This window comes from Thunnus thynnus, chromosome 12, assembly GCF_963924715.1.
Source record: "Thunnus thynnus chromosome 12, fThuThy2.1, whole genome shotgun sequence".
NCBI lineage: Eukaryota > Metazoa > Chordata > Actinopteri > Scombriformes > Scombridae > Thunnus > Thunnus thynnus.
In genome coordinates, this window is record NC_089528.1 from 24830178 (window position 1) to 24853417 (window position 23240).

The window sequence follows — 23240 nt, forward strand, 5'->3', positions numbered from 1 at the left end:
CAGCCTTATGCCAAATGACTTTTCAAACAATTTCACTGTCGCAGACTAATTTCCAATGTCGGAATAAAATCATGAGAGTTTTGCTTGAGTTGTGGCGCGCTCTTGTCATCTCGATTGTTTGGAGTAAGGTGGTCAAAAAACTGAGTCCAAACTGTTTTAAGTCAGTCTTTGTCTCGTCTTGACGTTCTGATAAAATCAAACATGTTTAGTATTATCATAAGTATTTAGTCTTGGCTCATGCAAATAGTGAAGTTCAATGAAATGAACATTGTCAACAACCAGGTGCGTTCTCTCCAGCACCAAACAGGAAGCAGCAAACCGGGTAGTAACGGCCGGAAAAACTCCTCAAATACTGTCACACACACAAACATGATAGACGGTGAATTAACAGCATTATGAGTCAGTCTTTAATTCGACTTGTATTTGATCCACCAACCAGCATGTATTTTAGTGAGAAATTTAACCTTTGAAACAGTTCGCCTCTCATTCCCACCGTCTTCTCCCACTAAAATAGCGCAGCTAACCAACAGAGGCTGGTAGCAAGTTGAGATGACAAAATCCAAATTGTAAAGTTTGCACGGGAATACAGTTTATCTTTATGGATTATATTGATGCTGAATTTACCAGACTGGTGACATATGACGTATTTTATCTTGTGTTTCTAGAGTTATGTGTTTTTGCTGAAACATAAGGAATTGTTAATATGTCATATTTCTTAAAGGGAGTCCGGCGTAATATTTTCCCCAGAGAGCACGGTGAGCTTCAGTTTAATTAGAACTGCTTTTTTAACGTTTTGTCACCACTACAGAAACACTAAGTAACTGCTAAAGAAACTGCTGAATTATTGGTTTGATTAATGGTTTACAGCCTTATAATGTGTGTTTGTATTGATTACTGACGTTGGCTGATTGTACTCATTTTCTAATGACAGTATGCAGTAAATGGTTGCCCTTTGTGTACGTGTTTTTAAACTACTTTCCTAACATGATGTGATTGATGGTGCTGTTAATGAGTCCTGATGAAACTTGAAAGCTCAGCATTGTCATTTCCCTTTAGCTTCCTTTAGCTAAAGTCACACGAACTTTTATTCACCCAGAAAAAAACCAATATTTCCTAAAATATGACTCTCTCTTTTTGTCAGCTGTTGTGTGTCTGCAATGTATTTACTGGTTTTTCACACGTAATGTCAGGCCAGTTGGAGGAGTTAAACCTGTGACTTTCTGCCTTTGTATTATTATTCAGCCTGCTGCTGTTTCTACTGTATTTCATGCAGATTGTAGACTTTAAAAACAGAAATACTCCAACATCCAGCAGCTGAAAGTATAGATAGATAGTTAATGGTTGATGTGGGCAGCTGTATAAACCGTGTGGCTCTTTTAAAGTTGTAAAAATACAAGTACAAGAAGAAACCTTTTGAAATGTGATTGTCTTAGCTGATATGATCTGAGAAACGAAAATGAAAATTGTGTGTTGTGTTGTTTCTCTTCACAGTTGTTGTTGTTCAGTTGGATTTTCAGAACAAACCACTGCACACATGAGGGCAGCTGTGGCCAAACACTGCTTCTGTTTCTGCTCCATTGTTCAACAACAGTTTTTCTTTTTGTAAATTTCCACTAGTTTAATTTCAAAAAGGAATCTAGTTGTAGTCTTGCAAATAGTGACCCTGCAAGATGTGAGAGGGTGTCAAACTTTAGTCTTTTCAAAGTCCTTTCAAAGTCTTCTAGTGTATGGTAAGCATTACTGACACCCTGAAACACAAAAACTCAAACCCAGGTCACAGTGAGAGCAGGCCTGTTATATGTAGCCTGTATTTTGTGAAGTACAGTCTTGGTTTATCTGCTCTATGTTCCAGGTACACTAATTCCTAACTCACCAACAGCTGGATTATTCTAGTAGCCATGTTCCCATGCCAGATGGTACAACCCTTCCTTGAACAAAATAAACTCCATGTCATTGTGTCTGAACTGGGTGGCGTTGCTGTCTCCTTTCCTGGCCAAAGTAAAGATTTATTGGCAACTGAAATGTTGACTATGTTCCACTCCATCCCCCCCAGAAGTGGTGGCCACCAGTAGTCACATCACATGAAGCTGGTACACTTAAGCACCTGTGAGACATCCAGGGGTCCATACAGAGCTAGAGGCAATGTGGCAGTGAAGGGAGGAGGTGCGGAAAGGTGAAAGTGTGGTGAGAGATAAAGTAAACAAGGAAGTGTGCATGGAGCAGATGCTGATTTATACTCAGTCTACTTTCAGGTCAAGCAATCAGCATTACTCACCAGTGAATGTTTTACACATATATGGCACCAATCCAATCGCTTTGGCAGATATCTTAGGCTCCTTTATGCGGACAGGTTGTGTATAGTTATCTTGTGTTAGCTCCTGTACTGGGAGCAATGAGTCATGGGTTTATAGAGAATGGTGCTGTTTTGGTTTAATCAGTCTATAACTGAAACAATGAGCTGAAAGTGTCCGAGAACATTGTGGAGTTGCGAACTTTGGTGTTGGTTCTCAGAGATCGCAGTGCCAACAACCTTGTGACATTTACTTCAGTGTTAATATAAACAAAGAGCCTAAAGCTAAGTAGAGCTAAGCAATTCAAGCCTTTGAGCTAAACCATAACGTCAACATAGAAATTTTGACCATGTTCACCATCTTAGTTTAGCACCTTAGCATTTGCTAATGAGCTCTAAACATAAAGAGCTGAAACTGATGGGAATCGTTTTGTAGGTATCTGTAAACCAAAGTGTTGGACAAAAGAAACTTGACCTGATGGCTCTAGATGAAAAATTAAGGGTCACCTGAACTTTTCATGTATGAACACGAAATTGTATGGATTGCCAAGAATCCATCCAGTAGTTGTTGAGACATTTCACTTACAACCAGAAACCTCAACCTCATGGTGGCGCTAGAGGAAAAGTCAGGGGATCATCAAAGTCGTTAGGTTATATCATCTGGAAACCATGAATGTCTGTACCAAATATTGTGCCAATCCATTTAATAGATGTTGAAATATTTCACTAAATAAGTGAAAACTTTGACCTGGTGGGGGTGTTAGATAAAAAGTCAGGATCACCAGAGTTATTAGGATTCATTCTCTGGGTACTTCGGATATATGCACCAGATTTCATGGCAATCCATGTGATTATAGTCGAGATATCTCAGTCCAGACCAAAGTGGTGGACCAACGGCCATCACTAGAGCTGTTAGCATTGCCAAAAAAATCATGAAAGTGGGCACCTTTAACCAAACCAGAACATAAAATACAACAACCACACACTCATCTGTTTACAATGTGGTTTTATTGAAACATTGGATTACATTTTCCTACAACATGGATGTGGTATGCACTCTTTAGGCATGAACAGTGGAATATAAAAAAGTTAAAGAATATAACACTAACATCAACAGAGAGAGAAGCATCATTTTTGGTCTATTTCTCTGAGTTTTTTCTTTTTTTTTTTTTTTTTACAGCAGTACAAAAATCAAAGACCCAATCGATGACAATGTAAATTAATTTATTGCTGTGAGTTTGGTGTTAACAGTTGCTTTAATGTTTGGACACACCAGGAAAACCCACATAGAAAATACTAATATTAAGTGCACTTAAACCATACTTGTTTTTTTAAATCCACAATCTTGCATATGTTCTTTCCACATATATATTCTTGCCCTTTGATTGTAGCTTGCGGATACACATACACATATATCATAACAGGAGCAAAAAGCTGGCCTAGCGCTCATCTTAACATCACATAAACTATTTTTGCATTACTTCAAGTCTTGTAACACTGGAGTCTTAAAACAGTCAGGTTCACTGATAAATGATGCAACCTGATCAGCTGCACTGCATACTGTTGGGAAAACTAAATAGTCAGTCCCATTCCCTGTTAATCTTGTGAAGTTATGTTTACTGAAATTTACTGTGCTTTTCTTTGAAACCATCTTTTTCCAATTGATTGTCTTTTTTTTTCTTCAACAGCTAATTTAATCTAAGCTCCATACAACAAAAATTCATTGATTGTTTTATTTATTTATTTCTTCAGTTGTGAACAAAAATACTCCTCAGCAGTCTCTTTATTTCAGACGTCAAATCGAAAACAGACTTAAGGCAGAACACGGACATATACATTATGCAAAAAATAATAAGCTACCATTTACTTTGGTTTTTCTCCATTTGTCATCACCGACTATGTTTACATGCACATAGTATTTTGGGTGTTAGCTTGTATCCTTTTTAGAGTCAGACATTATTTTAATAGCTTACTCATATCCAGATAACAAACATTCCTGTATGTATATATAAAAAAATATTATGTATGTTTTGAGTATTACAATGGGCACCAAGTTGGCAGTGATCTGCCATTAAAAAAGATAAACATGTATTTTAATTTCTTGGATAATGTCATGTTCCAGCAATCACATTCAGCTCTCTCATAATCAGGTTACGAGTCTATCCAAGCCACTGGAAGCAAGGTTTGACGTTTATACACACTCTAATACATGAACCCAAAACCTTAGTAATTTAAGGGAATATTGTTGTACATGTAAACATAGCCACTGACCTCAACCTCTCCCTCTACTCTTCTTCTTTTCTCTCTTAGGCCCTCAGGCAGGCAGTATACTTCACACAAAATCAAATTTGGCAGGTTTGCAGAGACAAGATTTTGAGTTTGGGGCCCAAAAAGCACAAGATTTTGATTTGATCAATCTCTTTGAAAAGCCTAGTTTGCTGCCCCCAATACATCATCTCTAGTACATCCTTGGTCAATGTAACACAAGTAATATGGGAGTCTTGTATTTTGTACTACAAGTACTATAATTTGCTCAAGAACTAAACATTTCAAACAACAAATAGTGTCACACCAGATTACAATACAACTCAAACTAAACCAGCTGTGGTTTAACTCTACGGTCGCATCATGACTCAGAGCTCCTCCAGTGGGTGTGGATGCGAACTGACCGGAGTTGCGGTGAGTACACTGGCATTTGCTCGCAGCACCATATTTGACAGCAGTTCAACAGCCTTTGAGAACATGCCAAATTCAGTTTCATTTGGAGCATACTGCTGGCCTAACATCCTTTCTCTTCCCTCAAGCGCTGACAAACACCAGGCGGGCGGAGTAGATCAGGTCGGCCAGGTAGAGGATGAAGTTGACAGCGGTGAGCACGGCTACCGCCATGAGCTTATCCCAAATGCACAGCCCCTGCGTGCCGCTGCAACTGCTTGGCCTGTCTTTTGTTCCGTTGTGCTTGGGGTCAAAGTTGAATATGGGCCAGATGATGGTTGCTGACAGATAGAGGGCCACAGCCAGCAGGGCATAGGCAGACAGAAAGCGGGCAAATGGGAAGGGAAGGCAGCCGGTGCACTCTCCTACGCAGAGCAGAATGATGGCTGCTGACAGGATGAAGCAGATGCAGTAGACGGCCATGCAGTACTTGAGTTCATGCTGGCGGTCATACAACACAGGGTCGCTGACGAAGACGAAGATGATGCAGGCCACGAAGGTCTCGCAGACTTTCAACAGGCCAGGGGCTGTGGCCATGTAGCCGGCTACCTCGCCTGGACGCGCCTTGCTGATGCTCACCTCGCACATGTAGGCGATAGTGGCCAGGCAGGAAAAGACGGTTGACACGATGCGGAAGTCGCTCTCACGCTGGCCTGTGGAGCCCTTGAGGAAGTAGAGGGGGAAGATGATGGAGGCAGACAGGCAGAGCAGGGCGGCGTAGCAAGCAAAGGTGATGGGGAAGTTCTTCCAGGAAAGGGGGGCTCTGGTCTGCAGGCCGAACAACTCCACCAGGATAACGAGCAGAGTCCCGGCGAAGCTGAAGGCCCAGCAGAAGATGCACCAGTCTCCGGTGCCATGGACGATTCTGCCGCCATGCACGGCCACGGAGAAAGCCACGCAGGCGAAGATCATGGCTGCCAACCGTGTCCATAGGAGGGGGCTGGTATGGAAGACTATAGCCATGATGGAGGATGTAGAAGGTGACGAGAGAAACTGAGATGTGGTTCTTTTGTCAAATTTACTTTTGGGAGTCCTTTCCTCAGATTTTTACCATCAGCCACTCGGAGAGAGAGAACTGCAAGAGAAAAAAAATGAAAGAATTAGAAAGCAATATTTTAGGGCTGTGTGTAATTTTTATGACCTCTAGATGAAATACAAGATACGACCACATGAGGGCAACGGCTTGCAACTCAAACAGGCTCAGTACTCCACTCCTACATACCATTTACTGAGACACACAATGATGTTATTGTATTTTTATGAATGGTTGAAACAACAAGTGAAACCATGCAAACACAATTTCAAACCACAAATAATGACTTCACTGTGGTCACCCTGGTCACAGCACATTTACATCTGGTCAAATCATCTGGTGAACACTCTGGCTTTTTTTTTTTTTCTCTGGTAGTTTCTGCCTCATATCAAACTACAGACTGCTTTCTCAACAGCATTCCTGCACTGAGAGCAGACTGTTTCACTCTTGACATTCCTCCATGCTCATGTCCTCGGTGGGACGGGTGTGGCGCTGCAACCTCCACCGACCCCACAGTGTGTCTGTCATCGTGCTGTAAACAGGGACTGCCTCACTTGTTCCACCCCCACTCGGAGATTTCATCTACACTGGAAAAGTCTAAGCAAGGGTTTGAATCTAATGCTGTTGGCTCTTCAAGATCACCTTCAGACATGTAAATAACACTTGGCTTGGAATAATAATTTGCATTTGATATCACTTTCCCACCAACAAAAGTACAATTATCTTCTTTTCTTCTATTCTTAAAATTATATTTTCACCGTCTGCCCTAATGAAAAATCCAGAATCTATGAATATTCAAATACGTTCACTTCATGTCTCCTACTTCACCGTAAAGTCTATTCTAAGTGTTTGTGCACCGAAGGCTTCAAGTTTCCACTTCACACTTGTGTAAGTTGTATACTGGACCACGATTGGCTCCAAACACGCATTAAACCCATTTAAGGTGAGCTCAGAGAAACTTTCCCCCTTCAGTAGCTCAAACATCCAAGTGAAGTGACAATAAGACAGCAGACAAGTTTTTTTTTTTTGACATCGTCTGCGCTCTTAGCAGTGGGCGGGGCTCAAGTGGAAAAGGTGACGTACTTCTGGGCATCAATCAAGATTAGCTAAGTGTTTTACTCTTAATAATACACAATACATCATTCTTTATTAAGGACTTGAGTTTTATTATGTTTTATTAGTCACAAGTCACGTGCGTTTTAAGATGCAACTCATCTAACTTCTGAAAAAAAGTTAGTAGCTAATTTAATTTTGAATTTTGTTTGTCAACAGAAGATAGAAGATGAAAATGAGACCTCAAACCTTTCATTTGTAAGAGAATGAATGTGCTGATGTGACTGATTTGATTATTTCATCTTTAAAATGTCCAGATTAAAAAATACTGACAATTTCCAAGAACTCAAAGTAACATCTTTAAATTGGTTCTTTTGTCTAAACCAAAAATTACTTACAGTGATATAAAACAGAGAAAAACAGCAAAGCTGAAATCTAGCATTGACAAATGACTTAAATGATGAATGGATTATCAAAGTAGTTGTACTAATAGATATTTTACTACTCATTTGAACACTAGTTTTGGTCTGTTTCCTTGATCGACCAATATCAGTCAGGATGTAACATTTGCTGCTCGCTCGCTCTACCCACCAGCTACCCTCATATTTTAACAACTCTAAAATAAAAAAAACAAAATGGCGCCAAACTTCCAGTTTCACAACGCCCTTTTCTGAAAATCATTGGTGATGTCATGTTTTCAACAAGCCCTAGAGACATGCAGTCAGGTGTTAAGTGGTTGCATTCAGCTGTACTGCAAGGCAGTGAAGGGATTTTTCCAGTTGAGACAAATGACTCAAACCGCAACAGCTGTGATCTAATGAGCCTACTGCTATTAAAGCCGATATCCTCTTCCTCCTCAACGATGGATTTCTATTGAACGTCTGAGCATAATGTCGTCTCTATAAAGAAGCTCTTGCTTAGGCGGACACTGAACACTGATTATTGCTGAACATTTTTTTCTGAATGTGACGTGGAAGATCACGCCACCAGTACCAAGATTTTTTTGTTACTCGCTTCTTGAAAAGTCTTGAAACCAACTGAAAAAAAACCAAACAAACAAACAAGATTTCAGACAACAAAAAGATATTTAACAACAAGATAAGATGGATGTTTTTTCCAGTGCAGAAACACTTTGACCTTACTAGCTGTCCTCCCTCCCATCCCTTCTGACACCCATCGTCCACTTGGCACCATAAGCATGGCGGGCCTGTGTTCCCAGTTTACACAGAGAGACAGTTATAAACAAGGAGAAAGGGCCTGTTTACATTTGTCCCATTAAAACAGCTATGAAACAGCCGAGGCTAGGGAGGGGTAAAAAGTTGGTTGAGGTGTGAATACAAAGAAAATGACGAAAAAAGAGACAGAGGTGGAAAAAAAGAAACCCCTAAAACTCCTGCAGGATGACTCACTTAAAGCCAAGAGGGAGGGGACGGGAGGGAGGGAGGGAGGGGAGTAAAACGAGGGAGGAACTCGGGGGAAGCCCTGTGCCTCGGCCGCAGAAGGACAAATAGTTTAAACAAAGTGATGGAGTGGAATAGCACAAGAGTGAGTCACCGCAGGGCCCCTCGCTTTCACCGCCCTCCTTTCTCTCCCTCTTTCTCTTCTCCCCCCCCACTCCTCCCTTATTTCTTGTAAGATTTTCCAACTTACTGATGCATCCCAGATGTGCTCCAGTCTGGCTGCTGCTGAACAACTGGTAACTTTGTCATATTTGCCAAGTTCTCTCCTTTCCTCTCTTTTCCTTTCCTTCCTTCCCTCCCTCCTCATAGTCTCTTTTGGCGGCTACTCCCCCACTTTTCCATCAGTTGTCCTATTTCTCCCTCCCAGCTCAATACTCCCACTCCAGCTTTAAAGTCAGGGTACCAATTATGCTTCATGTAAACCACTCAAAATAAACGTATACACAGGGTCGTAATGGAAAAATCAATTCCGCCACTCCTCCCGCCATTACTTTGCTGCTTATGGAATCAAGTCAGGAAAGAAATGGGAGAGGAAAAATAGCAAAGGAAAGAAAAAAAAAATGACCTGAGAGCCTAGTGTAGAAAAAAGTGCCTTTTCATAGCACAGCATGGAAAACATGACAGGATCACACAAACAGGCGCACTTCCCCAGATGGAGACATGCTGAAAATAGGTTCACGCATCAAGCTTGCAACAGGACAGCAAACAGGATGCAATACCAACATGCTTCTCTGCAGTCAGTTTTTATATAAACAGCAGACACACATACACACACACACACACACACACACACACACACACATCAGGAAACGGTGTTTGTCTAAGGCAAAGAGGTCATGTGTGCTGCTTGTTTGGTTGTCATGACACAACATCACTAACTCGATTTCACCTGTAATCCACTTAAGAAGGATCTGTAGGTCGAAGCACAAGACAGGCTCTGTTGGCAAACTATGTCAGTGTGTGGGTGTAAGTGTGTGTGTGTGTGTGTGTGTGTAAGAGCTTAATAATTGTGTGTCAGGGTCTAACCATTGTGCCAGTGCGAAGAATGGAGCAAAATCTACTTTCACATTTGACCTTTTTCAAACCAAAAAAACAACTAAATATTCATCATTTTCCCCCAGAATGCCATTCTTGTCAGGCCGGAGAAGAATGGGAAACAGCATTTAAACCATCACGAGACACTAAATCTCTCCAATGAAACATACACTGATTAGTTTTGAAGGGTTATCAGCTTTTTCAAGGCAGGCTGACCCACCACACCTACGTACCGAGGAAGAGGGAAACATAGATACAGTTCTGCGGAATCTAAATCAGTGAGCCAAAAGGCACAAAAACATAGAGTAAAACGCCCTGTAAAGCAGAGTGTATGTGTCTGTGTGTCAGTGTGTGTGTCAGTGTGACAGCTGTGTTTTAGGCTCATGCAGACGTTCATTCATTGACAGTGAAGGTGGGTGTGCCGCCTGCCGCACCCTGCTCCCACCACACTACAGCCAAAACACAAACAGATACAGAAATATACCAAAAAAAAAAATACATTTTTCTCAAAAATACCTGCTGCACAGAAAATCAGCCTTTGAAAACAATAAACTATTGCTGAATATTTGTACATTTCAAACAAAAAATACTGAAAGTAAAAAATACTGAAAGCATGATAAAGTTGCAATAAACTCACAAATGAGCAACTCACACATAAATTAAGTTGTATTTGGATGTTTTTTATACCAAATTTTTTACCTTTCACTCTCAACTCTCTCCTCATAAAGACACCTTTCTGAATTCATTTTAAGAGTGAGCTCCATTTTTTTAAAGCTGTGAAAATGGACCCTAACATGCAAATAAATAAATAAAAAAAAAAATACCTTACAAAAAAAAAAAAAAATCATTTTAACTGCTGATTGTGTCTCATTCCTCTCAGGAGACATGCAGGTAAGCAAGATGCAACAAGTTGCAGCTGGACAAAGTCTTATCCTTGCACAGTCTACCGTAAAAACATTTTCATCTTAACGCAGACATCAGCACATGAAATCAGTGTTATCTGAGGGTTTGTTACCTTGCGTACTTTGGCAGCAGCTGCTCTTTGCTCTTCAATGGTAGATTGCAACTCCTGACTGCGGCTCCCTGACTTGACTTACTAGCAGCTTAGAGGAGCAGCTCCCCGCCCAGCAGACCAAATTAGGCATCAAATCTCTAGACCGTTATTCACATCTGTCTGAACTCTCCTCCTCCTCCTCCTCCTCCACCACCACCACCCTTTGCACACGTGCTGAACACACCCAGTGTGGCGCAGAAGTTCATAGCCTACCGCATTTACCACATTTTGATGGATTAGCATCGTAAATAAAAATAATATTTAAATAAAACTAGTGCTTTTATGAATGTGTCGTGTCGTGTTTTTTTTTTTTGAACGTAGTTGTTTTCTGTATCAACCACTAAATATAATGTGCAACATCCGGACATAAGTGTCAATGACACCAAGAACTTGTTTTCCAAATGTCTTATAAATTCATGAGGTCAGACTGAAAACATCTATTTACTTTTGTTGGTATTTATTTAACTCCTATAGTCAAGCCAAGTCATTTTTATTTTTATAGCACATTTAAAAACAACAGGAGTTGACCGAAAAAACAACAGGAGTTGACTTTTCAGTCAGGCTGGAGGATTAACATCTGCGTCAATACAGTCACACACGATTAAAGGAATAATACATAAAAGGCAATAATACAAAATTTATTACAATAATACGTGGAAGGCAAGAATACTAGAATGGGAAAAAGCAACTGCAAAGATAATATCAAAGTAATAAAATAGGAAGTGCTGTAGGCTAGGGAGTGAATTATGAAGGATCATTATATGATTTTATCTTAAAGTGGGCTGTTATTGTGTTGGAAACCCCCCGATGAAGTGTTACCGATTTTTTTTTTTTTTTAATGTCGTCATTTTTGTTTTAATATCTCAACCACCAGCGTAACTATCAACACAGATCTAAAAATTCTAAATATTTGTCATCGCTATTACTCACATACTCTGAGATTATTTGTCTGCGTTGCCTAGCGACGGCGGCAGTTTCCCTTGACAACCGGGTTTATTTACTGACCGATCTGACGTGATTCCTGACCGTGTCGAAAAAAAAAACTGCCCGAGAGGGAGAAAAGTAGCTATCACATGCACATTCTCACAAGATTGCTTTAATTTCATTCCGCCATTATTATCTATAGACTGAAATGTCACAGCTGGCGCATTGTTTGTGTGTGTGTGTGTGTGTGTGTGTGTGTGTGTGTGTGTGTGTGTGTGTGTGTGTGTGTGTGTGTGTGTGTGTGTGAGGGTCAGTTTAAAGACCAGTTAAATGGGGACGGCTTGTTCAATTGGGAAGAAAATCCGTGTCCCCAATTAGTAAATGAAGATTTTTGGGTCAATGGTTAAGGTTATAGTTAGGGTAAGTCCCCAGCAAATGAATGCAAGTCTATATAATGTCCCCAAAAGTGACCTAGAACAAAATGTGTGGTGTAGTGTGTGTGTGTGTGTGTGTGTGTGTGTGTGTGTGTGTGTGTGTGTGTGTGTGTGTGTGTAGAGTCCTGTAAAACAAGAAAATTCTTGAATTTTGAAATACCACAGTTTGTAAACCAGATTGTATTAAAGGATGGCTTCATCATTTTTCAAGTCTGTCTTAAAACAGCAGTCAGGAGCCCAAATCAGCATTAAAATAGGGTTTTCTTGCCACAATGAGTCCTCCTTTTCATACTGACCATTAGAAGAACCCTTCATAATGCACTTAAAATGTATTATATATTAATTATTATGGATTATTAAACTGGATCAAATATACAATGTTTGGCATCAATGGATGCATATGTAGATTTTGTTTTGTTTGGATGTTGTGTTTTGTGCTTATGGGGCTGTGTTTGTATATTTGTTGTATTTCTATGGTCGAACATCCACTGGAGTGTCGTTTGTAGGCGTTTTATGTTTATGTGTGGGTGATGTTGGTGTGTTGTGCTGTGTGTTGGATGATGGTTGGTTTACATGCCGGATTGTTTGGTTTGTTGTTGAGGAATGTTTCTGACTAATTCCATTACGGGTGGGTCATATAAATGGCTGGACATGAAAATAAAACTATTCATTCATTTATATGTACTTTTATTTAAGTAGGATCTTTCATACAGGACTTTTACATACTTCTACTACTTGCTGTGTTGGTGCTTTTAAGTTCTAAGCACTTTTACTCAAGTGCTCGACTTAAATACATTTTTTAGGTACTTTACTTGAGTTTTTTTCATTTGATGCTACTCTATACTTCCACTCCACTACATTTCAGAGGGAAATATTGTACTTTCTACTCCACTACATTTATCTGGTTGGGAACCACTGGACTAAACTAGCTAACTGTGTATGAAGTAGTTGAAACTAGCTCCACCTCCAGCAGCTACAACAGTAACATGCTGCTCTAACACTGATGCTTCAGTATTAATAATCTAATGATTATTATGTTATATATAATAATATATCAGTCAGAGGGACCAAACTACTACTTTTACTGCAATACTTTAACTACATTTTACTGCTAATATTTATGTACTTTTACTGAAGATTTTTTTTAATGCAGGACTTTTACTTGTAATGGAGTATTTTTACATTGTTGTGTTGGTACTTCCCTCCTCTATAACCTCAGGTGCCCATAGTGTTACTTAATTCACAAAACAACATACTAGTTGACTAAAACTAAATATTTGTTTAGTTTAATTATTTGCTCATACAGCATAACTATCAACAAAAAAAAATCTAATCAAAATAAAGGAAACATCCAGAATAATCAAACAATATTGATTATTATTGATAAAACAACAACCAAACCTCCTAGGTACAATGTGAATACTTCTTCCGCCACTTGATATCTGTGATGTTAGATGAAACCATTTAGTGTTTAGTAGTTTTATAATTTTTTTTATCTTTACCACCAGATGGCGCCAGATTTCAATTAAAGGCCCTGGCCGTGACGCGCTGGTATCCGCGACATTTTTCACGACAGAAACGTCAGTTTTCGGACAACCTGCAAGAAGGAAACATCATGGCGTCGGGATCGGGAGAGCAGTCCACTGGACACGATGCAGAATTGGATGAATTATTGGACAGTAAGGATTCACTTTAAGTCATTACATCGATCTCAACATTAACGACAGTATGGGTGTTTTTGTTGTTAAAAAAACGGATGCTGATTGAGTTTTAGGACGTCTCTCTGTCTGTGTATGTCACGTTGGATGTGGACAGTTGGCTCCCAAATGTTGTCAAACTAGTAACTCAAGTTATCATCAATAATCTGTTCAGTTGGCACAATTATTCAACACGACATCAAGTAAAAAAAAGTCATTGTTGTTGTCTTTGTGATGTTATTGTGAACATGAAGCTGGCTGTCATCCATCCTCATCCACCGAGCGGTTTGCACACATAATGTCCGTGCCCTTGAGTTTTCTTTTTGTTTAGATATAATGTAAACCCGACGATGTAAAATGGCGACTGAACTGTCAATCAAAGTATTAATGTTGTTGTGTTCACTCGGTATGATGGTGTGTTACTGTGATCTCAGTTGGCAGCGGTGGAAGAAGTATTCAGATTCTTTACCAAGTACTATTGCAGCAATGTATTGGTAACTTACTAGCAGCAAAATGTAGTTAAAGTATTGCAGTAAAAGTAGTGGTTTGGTCCCTCTGACTGATATATTATTATGTATGACATCATTAGATTATTAATACTGAAGCATCAGTGTTAGAGCAGCATGTTACTGTTGTAGCTGCTGGAGGTAGAGCTAGTTTCAACTACTGTGTATGCACAAATGAACATTGAAACAAGTTTCTTTTTCCAAATGAGTCAAATCAAGTAGATATCTTTCAACGTTACAGTCTTTTTAGTGCCAAAGTCCCTTTTTTCGTTGCTGCACTTCCACTGCACAAACTTGAAAAACTGTGAACCTGTCCTTTAAAGACTGTAGTTTGTGGCGCTATATTTGTATTGCGTTATAACGTCCACAACTGAAATGAGCACCATAAAGTACAGGCCTCAAAATGAATGTAGATTTCAATCAACAACCTATTTTAACCTCAGTGAAGGTACAATTTATTATTTTTTGCAAAGCTGCTGTATTAGACGGTTTCAGGTCTATGTCATATGTGCTCTGTCCTCTTGTGGCTCTCATTATTGCTTTACCTTACGAGGCTCCAGGAGGTATCAACCGCACAGCTCCCACTTATTATAAGACCCCAGCGCTAGTATCACTCATCTCCCTTTTTTCACTCAGCCACCTTGAGAACAGATCATCTGCAAACTTCGTTAAATAAATGAACTGGCAACTAAGTGTGAATTATATGGCTTTACTTTACTTTATGTTGTTTTTTTAAAATCTAAACTCAAGACCTATCTTTTTACAGTTGCTTTTAACTAATTTATTTATTCATTATTTGTTGCTTACATACTTATGTTTCCATTGTTTTAATGTTTTTATGATTTCTAGCTGTTCTCTGTGCATTTTGATCTGCTTGTTCTTACTTGTCTTGTTTTTCTGTATTTCCGTGGAGCCCTTTGGGTTGCCTTGTGTAGGATGAGGTGCTATATAAATACATTTACCTTGCCTTAAATGTCTCTTTGGCATTATAGTAGAGGTGTGATGAGTTGTAATTCATTGAAGGATGGAAACCTAATTTGCACCATTTTTTTAGAAGTCATTTTGAAGCAAAAATGCCAAAATTTTATTGTTTCCTTCCATCTTCTGAAATAGTAACATTTGTCTTCTATGATAGTAAATTGAATACATTTGGGTCTTAAAGAAGCACGAGAAGATGTCACCTTGGGCTCTGTGAAATTGTGATCAATATTTGGTATATTGATGGTATGGTATGAACTCATATTAGTTGAAACATGAAAACCAGAAGTTGAGCTGTTGTCCCACCTTACCTTTGATTCATAATAATAAAGATAAAGTCATCTTTCTTACAACTCCCAAAGCTGCAAACACCTATTGAACTGCTCCGTAGTGGCCCTATAGCATAAACCAGGAACACTTGTTGCCACAGCAGAACCAGTGAAAAAAATAAAAGCTATGATGGGGCGACTGTTTAACTTTTGGATGTAGTAAAATCAGTTGGAATATGTTGCACGGGTTGTTTGGAGACATTTGCTGGACATAGGAATAAGTAGATAAATACTGAATTCTCACATTTGGGTGAATATCTTTGAAGTCTGGGTGAAGTCCGGTAACCGGGGTGTTTCTAATGTCGTCTCTTCCTTTCAGGTGCGTTGGATGACTTCGACAAGCCGGCTGCCCCTCCGGCCCCTGAACCTGGAGCTCCTTCCTCCTCAGCCAACAGTGGAGCAGAGAAGGTTTGTGTGGTGATGTTGATTTTTTTAATGCTCACACCCCCCCCCCCCCCCCCCCCAAAAAAAAATAGCTGTAAAATTTGTGCAAATAGGAGAATCCTAAGGGAGATGTTTTGTTATTGAAGTCTTTAAACATCATTTTTAGTAAAAGAAAACCATATCTTGATAGATCTTTATCTAGTCAGACTATTCCAAATTGTTGTCAGCAATTCTATATCTTGTTTTCTGAAAGATTCAAAGTATTTAATGACTCACTTGTGATTACTTCTCGCCTTGGTCGGTTGCTCTTTCTCTATTTTTTTTTATTTTTATGTTTTATTACTTGATTAATGGTGCTTTTGTAACTTGCAAAGCTTGCATTTGATTTATCAGCAAAATTGAGTCCAGTAAACTCCGCTCCATAAGTTCATTGCTCATCATAAAGTGCTTTCTCAGTTGCAGGGGCATTTTTTGGGGGCAGGAACTATGGTAAAAGGAACCATAATTGGAGCTTGTAGATACTGTTCTTTACAGTCAATAAGATTTCCAGTTCCAGACTTCTTGAAAGAGCGCCTGTGATACAAAAGGGTTATCTAGAACTGAAAAGAAACCGCAAATTTTAAAAGCAGCCAGAGAAGAAAGTTTGATACAATTAGGTGCTCTTAGTCTTTCCCTATTCCTCTAGAAAAACCTTCACATGTTTTCTGTCTCTATAGCCGCCTCTGCTTGAGGACTGCAAGCTGTTTGAGGCTCTCTTCGAGGGGGACATGGCTGCCCAAGCCAAGGAGGAGTGGGAGAAAGCCATGACTGAGCTGGCCCAGGAGGAGCCAGACCTACTCCAGCACTTTCAAAAACTGTCTGAAGCTGCAGGCAAAGTCGGTAAGGTCTACACTTTTTTATCATTTGTGATTTACATGCGTTCGTCCGCTTACTGTTTTGTTCCCGTGCCCTAAATGTTATCCCCGTGTTCTATGTAGGCACTGACACCGCCTCCCAACAAGAATTCACTTCCTGTCTTAAAGAAACCCTCCGTGGCCTGGCTAAAAACGCAGACAACCTGCAGGTGGACCAAATGAGAATCAAACTATTGATTTTCTTATGAGCGATGCAAACATAAAACACGTTACTGACTATTGGATGTGTTTTTTCGTACAGTCCACAGGACTAGCTGGAGACGATCTCGTCAAGGCTCTAGAAGGCCTGGGATTGGATGAGAGTGGTGAAGCGGGCGGTGAAGAAGGAAACATCCTGCCCATCATGCAGTCCATCATGCAGAACCTTCTCTCTAAGGAAGTGCTTTATCCATCTCTCAAAGAGATAACTACCAAGGTTTGTGTGTTTTTTAATAGAACTACCGTTGTCTCCAGTCTACTAAACCAGGGCTACTCACAACTATCCCTCCCCCTCACAGTACCCAGAGTGGTTGGATGCCAACAAGCCAGGCCTTAGCTCAGAGGACTACCAGCGCTATGAGCAGCAGTCCAAAATCATGGGAGAAATCTGTAAGCACTTTGAGAAGGAGGAAGAGGCAGCCGGAGATAAAGAGAGCAAGTTTGAGAACATCATGGACCTGATGCAACAGGTGAAACAACGCCGTCTCTATTCACTCAGTCCGCATGTTTGAATATTTAAATGTGAACGTTACAGAGAAGGAACCAGAGTCAGTCGACATGCAAGTTTGTTTCTACAGTGTTTTTTTTTTTTTTCTTGTGCTTCTTAAATATTTGGATTGTGAAAAGCATTCAGCCATCACTGCAGCTGACACACTGCAGATCCCGCCGCTGTCACCGGGAAATGTCTTATTGAGTAGTGCTTACACGATGCAGACATCACACATTAGAGTGCTGCTACTACTGCAATGGGAGCCTGCAGCAGTGGATGATATGGCCTGCAAACTGATGTCTTTGCACTCATTGGAGATAATATCACTTTTACTTGCAGCTACAAGACCTGGGCCAACCACCGAAAGAGCTAGCAGGAGATGCGGTGAGTTTGCAGTCTCTTAGTCAGAACAGTATTTTGATTTGTATTAAGATAAATACAACGAAAACACAATTTATGTATATTTGACATTATTGAATAGTAGTTTATAATGATAATAATAATAATATGTGATACTTATATAGCGCTTTTCAAGAAGTTGCTTTACACTGTACAATAAGGAGTGGTGTTAATAAGACAAACAGCAGATAACATGACACAGACACACAAGGATGGATGGATGGATGGGGGAGAGGGGTCTTGAGGGATCTTGAGGGGCCTTGAGGCAGGATTAGAAAGCAGTGAGGGACTATGAGTCTCTGATGTCTTTGGGCAAGGAGTTCCAGAGCCTGGAGCTGCCCTAGAGAAGGCTTTGTCCCCAAAACTGTGGAGGTTGGACTTGGGGGTGGAGAGAAGGCCAGCAGAGATGTGAGATCTGAGGGACTAAGAGGGTTGGTAGAAGAAGAAGAGGTCCGTGAGATATGCGGGGGGCCAGTTGGTGAAGGGCCTTGTAGGTGATGACCAGGATTTTGTAGTTGATCTGATAAGAGACAGGAAGCCAATGGAGCTCTGTTAGGACTGGGGTGCTTTGGTGTGAGTAAGTAGTCCAGCGGCTGCGTTCTGGACCAGTTGGAGTCTGTTGGTGGAGCTAGCGCTGCTGCCGTAGAGGAGTGAGTTGCAATAGTCAAGACGGGGGGAAATGAAGGCGTGGATGAGTGTTTCAGCAGCAGGGTGTGTAAGAGAGGTCCTGATCTGAGTTTATGTTTCACTGCTGTCCTCAATAAAAGAAAATATAATATCTGGGTTAATTTGTTCAAGAATGCAATCATGCATACATAGTTTCAAATGCTAATCTCAGGAGATGATGTTGATCAATTTCTTAGCACAAAATGAACACAAATATAGTCTTTAGTAATAGTATTGGATTTGGAACAAACATGTGAAGGAGGTTTGGTACCTTAGATGGTTTAGACTAGGAATGGACAATATTTTACATTGCAATAACTGATATGTATCCTGATGAAGTATATTTTCTATAAAAATAAACTTACAAACTAGACAAAATAACCAGACAGGGTTGACGGTTTTCGGCTAATACAGCAAATGAAATACCAGAAAATTAAAGGAACTTTATCACATTGACGTAAAACACTTTTAAAAAAACAATATTGCTATAAAGAAGTTGTTCATTGGTTTACAACATTGCCCTCAATGACCCAGTCCACCCATAGACATGAAAGGAATAACCACCACGGTATGACCAGTATGACATTGTATGTATTGTCATTTCACCCAAACCCAATTTAGACATGACATCATTCTTCCTCTTTCTTCTTCCCCTCCAGCCTCCCGGCTTTAACTTCGACATGGAGTCCCTCAATCTCCCAGGAGGCACTGGGGCCGGGGCGGCGGAGCAGTGCTCCATCATGTGATGAGGTGACAGGGCGGTCCATCAGAGTCACCGGGGGCGAGGATCACTCTGTGTGCGTCAGCGACAGGGAGAGAGTGATGGAAGGGTGACAGAGTGTGAAGCAAAGGTCAGGCGGGAGTGTGACCAGACCGTCGACACCGTTTTCCCTCAAAGTAGAAGCCGTGTGGAGGAGGAGGAGGAGGAGGAGGAGGCAGGAAATAAAAACCACCAGGAACCACACATATACACAAAAACACACTCTCTTCTGTCTAAAATCACTGAACGCACAACTGAGATTTTAACATCTCCGCGTTAATTTGTAAACGGTCGCCACAGCTTCTACACGGTTTGATTGTTAACTGCATTCCTTTTGAAATGAAAAAAAAAAGACTTTCTCCAAGTTTTTTTTTTACAATACTGTTTAGCCTCATGGTGAAATCTGTCAAACCACTTCACGGGTATAAACGGTGCCTTTGCAACTGCACTCTTAAGTTATTATTTTAGGCCTCATCATAAGGTGGAAGTTCTGCTATCCTTCAGCTAAACACGCAAGATTGTAGTTTTAAAGTGGTGTGAATTTGCAATATTATGACATCCCTGGTTTACACCAAGCTAGTGATCCGTTAATGTAGTTATTTCATTCAATTTTAACACTCACCTGTCTCTGCACAGGCTGTACAGGAGTTGACTTAACGAGTTAATGATTTATTAACGTGTAAAGAAACTGGAAAAAAAAAAGAGAGTAAAGTAAAAAAAGGAGTGTAAGTTTGTTAATATTTAAAGAATTTAAAAAAGATTAGTGAGCATTGAACGCCTCATGAGAGGTTCCCAGCACCTACTGTAATTCAACCAGCTAATGTTTCCATTCCCCGAGTGATAATCCCCCAATTCCCAGGTATTGATTTGAAGTGATTGAGATGATGATTTCCGGATGCCTTTGCTGTGGTTACAGTGATCATTATAGTGTAGAGTTACTGTGCAAAGTGCTTCCCCCTGTGATTCCCAGTGTTTTTTTTATGTGCAGAGTGATGTTTTCTCTAATTATGGGGTCCCTGTTGGGGAAGATAAACACTTCCAGGAGTGTTTACTATCTGATAGCATGTATGTACTTTGGTACCTTCTATTAAAAGTACATCATGTGTCCTTGCAGAGAAAAACATGTTGCCAGCGGAAAGGTTGACCACTTAACACATCACATTGTATCAGATTAGTTGAGAAACATGTCCATAATTCATGCAGATGCACTGTTGGGTAAGACAAAACAGCCTGATGTTAGCACATTTTGCCTGTAGTTGTTTGTTTACTCCAGCAGCCACTTTTCACCGGATGCTCTTTCCAGTAGACAAAGGTTTAACCACCGTGACTATAGAGACAGGTCTAGAAATCATGCAGCATAGCAGCTGGTCATCAGCACATCGGTAACTGTAAAATAAAGGGGTACTGAAAGGATTCAGTCAGCCATGCACTGAAAAGAGATCAGATTTACATCACATGCAGCTGAAGCTGCTGTGGAGGTCCCTGTGGTTTTCATCATGGTGGGATGCGATCTATTCAACTCTCAGGGCCGACACAAACAGGCCCAGAGCAGTGGTTAAAAAATAAAAAAAATGTGACCTGTTATTGACACTATTTTTTTTTTTGTTTGTTGTACTTTGTAAATATATCAAATAAAAGAATTATATAATGCAAATGAATGTTGTGTATTATTAGTCATCATTGTTTTTACATTAGTAGTAGTTAGTGGTGCAAAAATAATTAAGTAGATTTATTCAGGTGCTGTGCAATTTTGAGGTACTTTTAAGTGTTTCCATTTTTATGCTGTTTTATCTCTTACCTCTGAAACAGTGAAATAATGTACTTTTTACCGCATACATTTATTAGACCAGTGTAGTGACTAGTTACTTTCCAGAGTAAGATGGTGCATTAATATAGATTAAACTATGCAACAGTATATAAAGTTTATTTGTCATTTCAACTGTAAGAAACACATTTAAATGAAATACTGTTTCTAAACCAGAACATAAAACTGGGAACGAGTCAAACAAGACAGAGACATTAAACATCTGAAGTGTACATGTGCATCAAACATGAACGCAATGAAGCACATCTCAGTATGTTGGAATTAAGTGCACATAGCAGAGTGAAAAGCCCAAATTAGATATATTCATATAAACATTTAGACATATGCATACAAGGTAGAAATAAAAAATTATCTGAGGTGACAAAGTTTATATCTGTGTTTTTGTTGAGGTGTTTAAATAGTTTAATTTAGCTTCACCTCAACCTACTACATCATTAAAGTACAGTGTACACAATAATAATAATACAACATTGACGAGGTTTGGTGCAGTACTTTTAGTTTGCTGATAATACTTCTGAACTTTCAGAAATTTTGAGATTTTGAATAAAGGACTGTTTCTTTTTAAATAAGTGGACTTGGAGTTAAGATTTATTTATTTTACAACTGCAGTTTGTAAAGTCAAGAATGAACTTTAAAGCTAACTGTCTAAATTATTCTTCCACCTCAGGTAGAAACAGTATAGCCGAGGTTTTAAGTCCATTCTTGACCTTGGAAACAGAAGTTGAGAAAACAATCTCACTAAAGGTCCATTTAGTAGCTGTTCTGGTGCCGCTGATCATATTAACATAAGCTTCACCAGCAGATGCAGTTTGCCAAATTGCTGTGGAATTGTAATTTTTTTTAGCTCTTTAAGATCATTTTGAAACTCATGGGACCAAAAGCTCCAGAACAGCTAATAAATGGACCTTAGTGAGATTGCTTTCTCAGATACTTTTGTCAAGGTCAAGAATTAATTTTGAATCTGAACCTTTAAGCCAACATGGACTAAAAGTGCAAAAGAAAAAAATATAATTTACAATTCCACGACAACACGCAAACTCCAACTGCTGATGAAGATTTGATATGATTGAAAGCTACAACAGAGCTTGTGGTGTGACTCAATATAGTGTGACAATAGCTTAAATACACCATTATATGTTTTAAATCCAGTGGTGGAAGGTAACTAAGTAAGTACAATTACTCAAGTACTGTACCTAAGCACAACTTTACTTGAGTCTTTCCATTTGATGTTACTTTATACTTCCACTGCTCTACATTTCAGAGGGAAATATTGTACTTTCTACTCCACTACATTTATTTGACAGCTTTAGTTACTTTTCAGATGAAGTTTTGACACAATGGATAATATAACAAGATTTTAAAATACAACACATTATTAAAGATGAAACCAGTGGTTTCCAACCTTTTTGGCTTTTGATGTCTTACAAAAAGCAGTTTGTAGTCGGGGTCACATTTCAGATGTCTGAGTTGTTAACAGCTCCACTAAACAGTGATTTTTCCCTCTAAACTTCTCACATGGTTTCATTTCAATAAATGTTCAAATGATCCAATATTTCACCAAAAATCAAAGATTAGAGAAAAAGTCCAAAAATTGAAAACAGATTTGTGTATCAGAACTTTGTTTTTTCTTCTTTTCCCTCCCATTAATCATCTCGTGACCCCTCAGATTTATCTGGTGACCCTTTGGAGGGACCCGACCTCTAGGTTGGGAACCACTGGACTAAACTAGCTAACTGTATATAAAGTAGTTGAAACTAGCTCCACCTCCAGCAGCGACAACAGTAACATGCTGCTCTAACACTGATGCTTCAGTATTAATATATATATATATATATATATATATATATATATATATATATATATATATATATATATATATATATATAATATAATCTAATGATCATATATAATAATGTATCAGTCAGAGGAACCAAACCACTACTTTTACTACAATACTTTAACTACATCAAGCTCACAATACTTATGTACTTCTACTGCAATACTTTACAGTCTCCCCAAATGTATTTTGCTTCTTGTTCCTTCAGTTTGATGTTTGAGCTTCACTGTGCAGAGCTTGACACTGAAAGGCTCTTTTC

The 23240-nt window shown here is 39.4% G+C and overlaps 2 protein-coding genes across 2 annotated transcripts; one reads left to right on the forward strand and one right to left on the reverse strand.

Annotated features, from left to right (window-relative positions):
* Positions 1-3279: 3279 nt before the first annotated feature.
* myadmb (myeloid associated differentiation marker b) lies at positions 3280-10748 on the reverse strand. Its single transcript, XM_067606518.1, has 2 exons — positions 10602-10748; positions 3280-6080 (listed from the first exon to the last, which is right to left on the reverse strand). Exon 2 carries the CDS (start codon positions 5966-5968, stop codon positions 5090-5092), a length of 879 nt encoding a protein of 292 aa, XP_067462619.1. The 5' UTR covers positions 5969-6080; positions 10602-10748; the 3' UTR covers positions 3280-5089.
* Positions 10749-13568: 2820 nt separating this feature from the next.
* Positions 13569-20977, forward strand: pex19 (peroxisomal biogenesis factor 19). Its single transcript, XM_067606519.1, has 8 exons — positions 13569-13677; positions 15828-15916; positions 16609-16771; positions 16870-16955; positions 17048-17221; positions 17304-17474; positions 17834-17878; positions 19219-20977. Exons 1-8 carry the CDS (start codon positions 13614-13616, stop codon positions 19303-19305), a joined length of 879 nt encoding a protein of 292 aa, XP_067462620.1. The 5' UTR covers positions 13569-13613; the 3' UTR covers positions 19306-20977.
* Positions 20978-23240: the final 2263 nt, after the last annotated feature.

What these genes read in the sequence shown, in the direction of transcription:
- myadmb (XM_067606518.1), bottom strand. Translation starts at nt 5,968, where the DNA reads ATGGCTATAGTCTTCCATACCAGCCCCCTCCTATGGACACGGTTGGCA.
- pex19 (XM_067606519.1), top strand. Translation starts at nt 13,614, where the DNA reads ATGGCGTCGGGATCGGGAGAGCAGTCCACTGGACACGATGCAGAATTG. An exon ending in CCAACAGTGGAGCAGAGAAG is followed by an intron (nt 15,917 to 16,608) that starts GTTTGTGTGGTG and finishes CTGTCTCTATAG; the next exon opens with CCGCCTCTGCTTGAGGACTG. An exon ending in TCAAAGAGATAACTACCAAG is followed by an intron (nt 17,222 to 17,303) that starts GTTTGTGTGTTT and finishes TCCCCCTCACAG; the next exon opens with TACCCAGAGTGGTTGGATGC.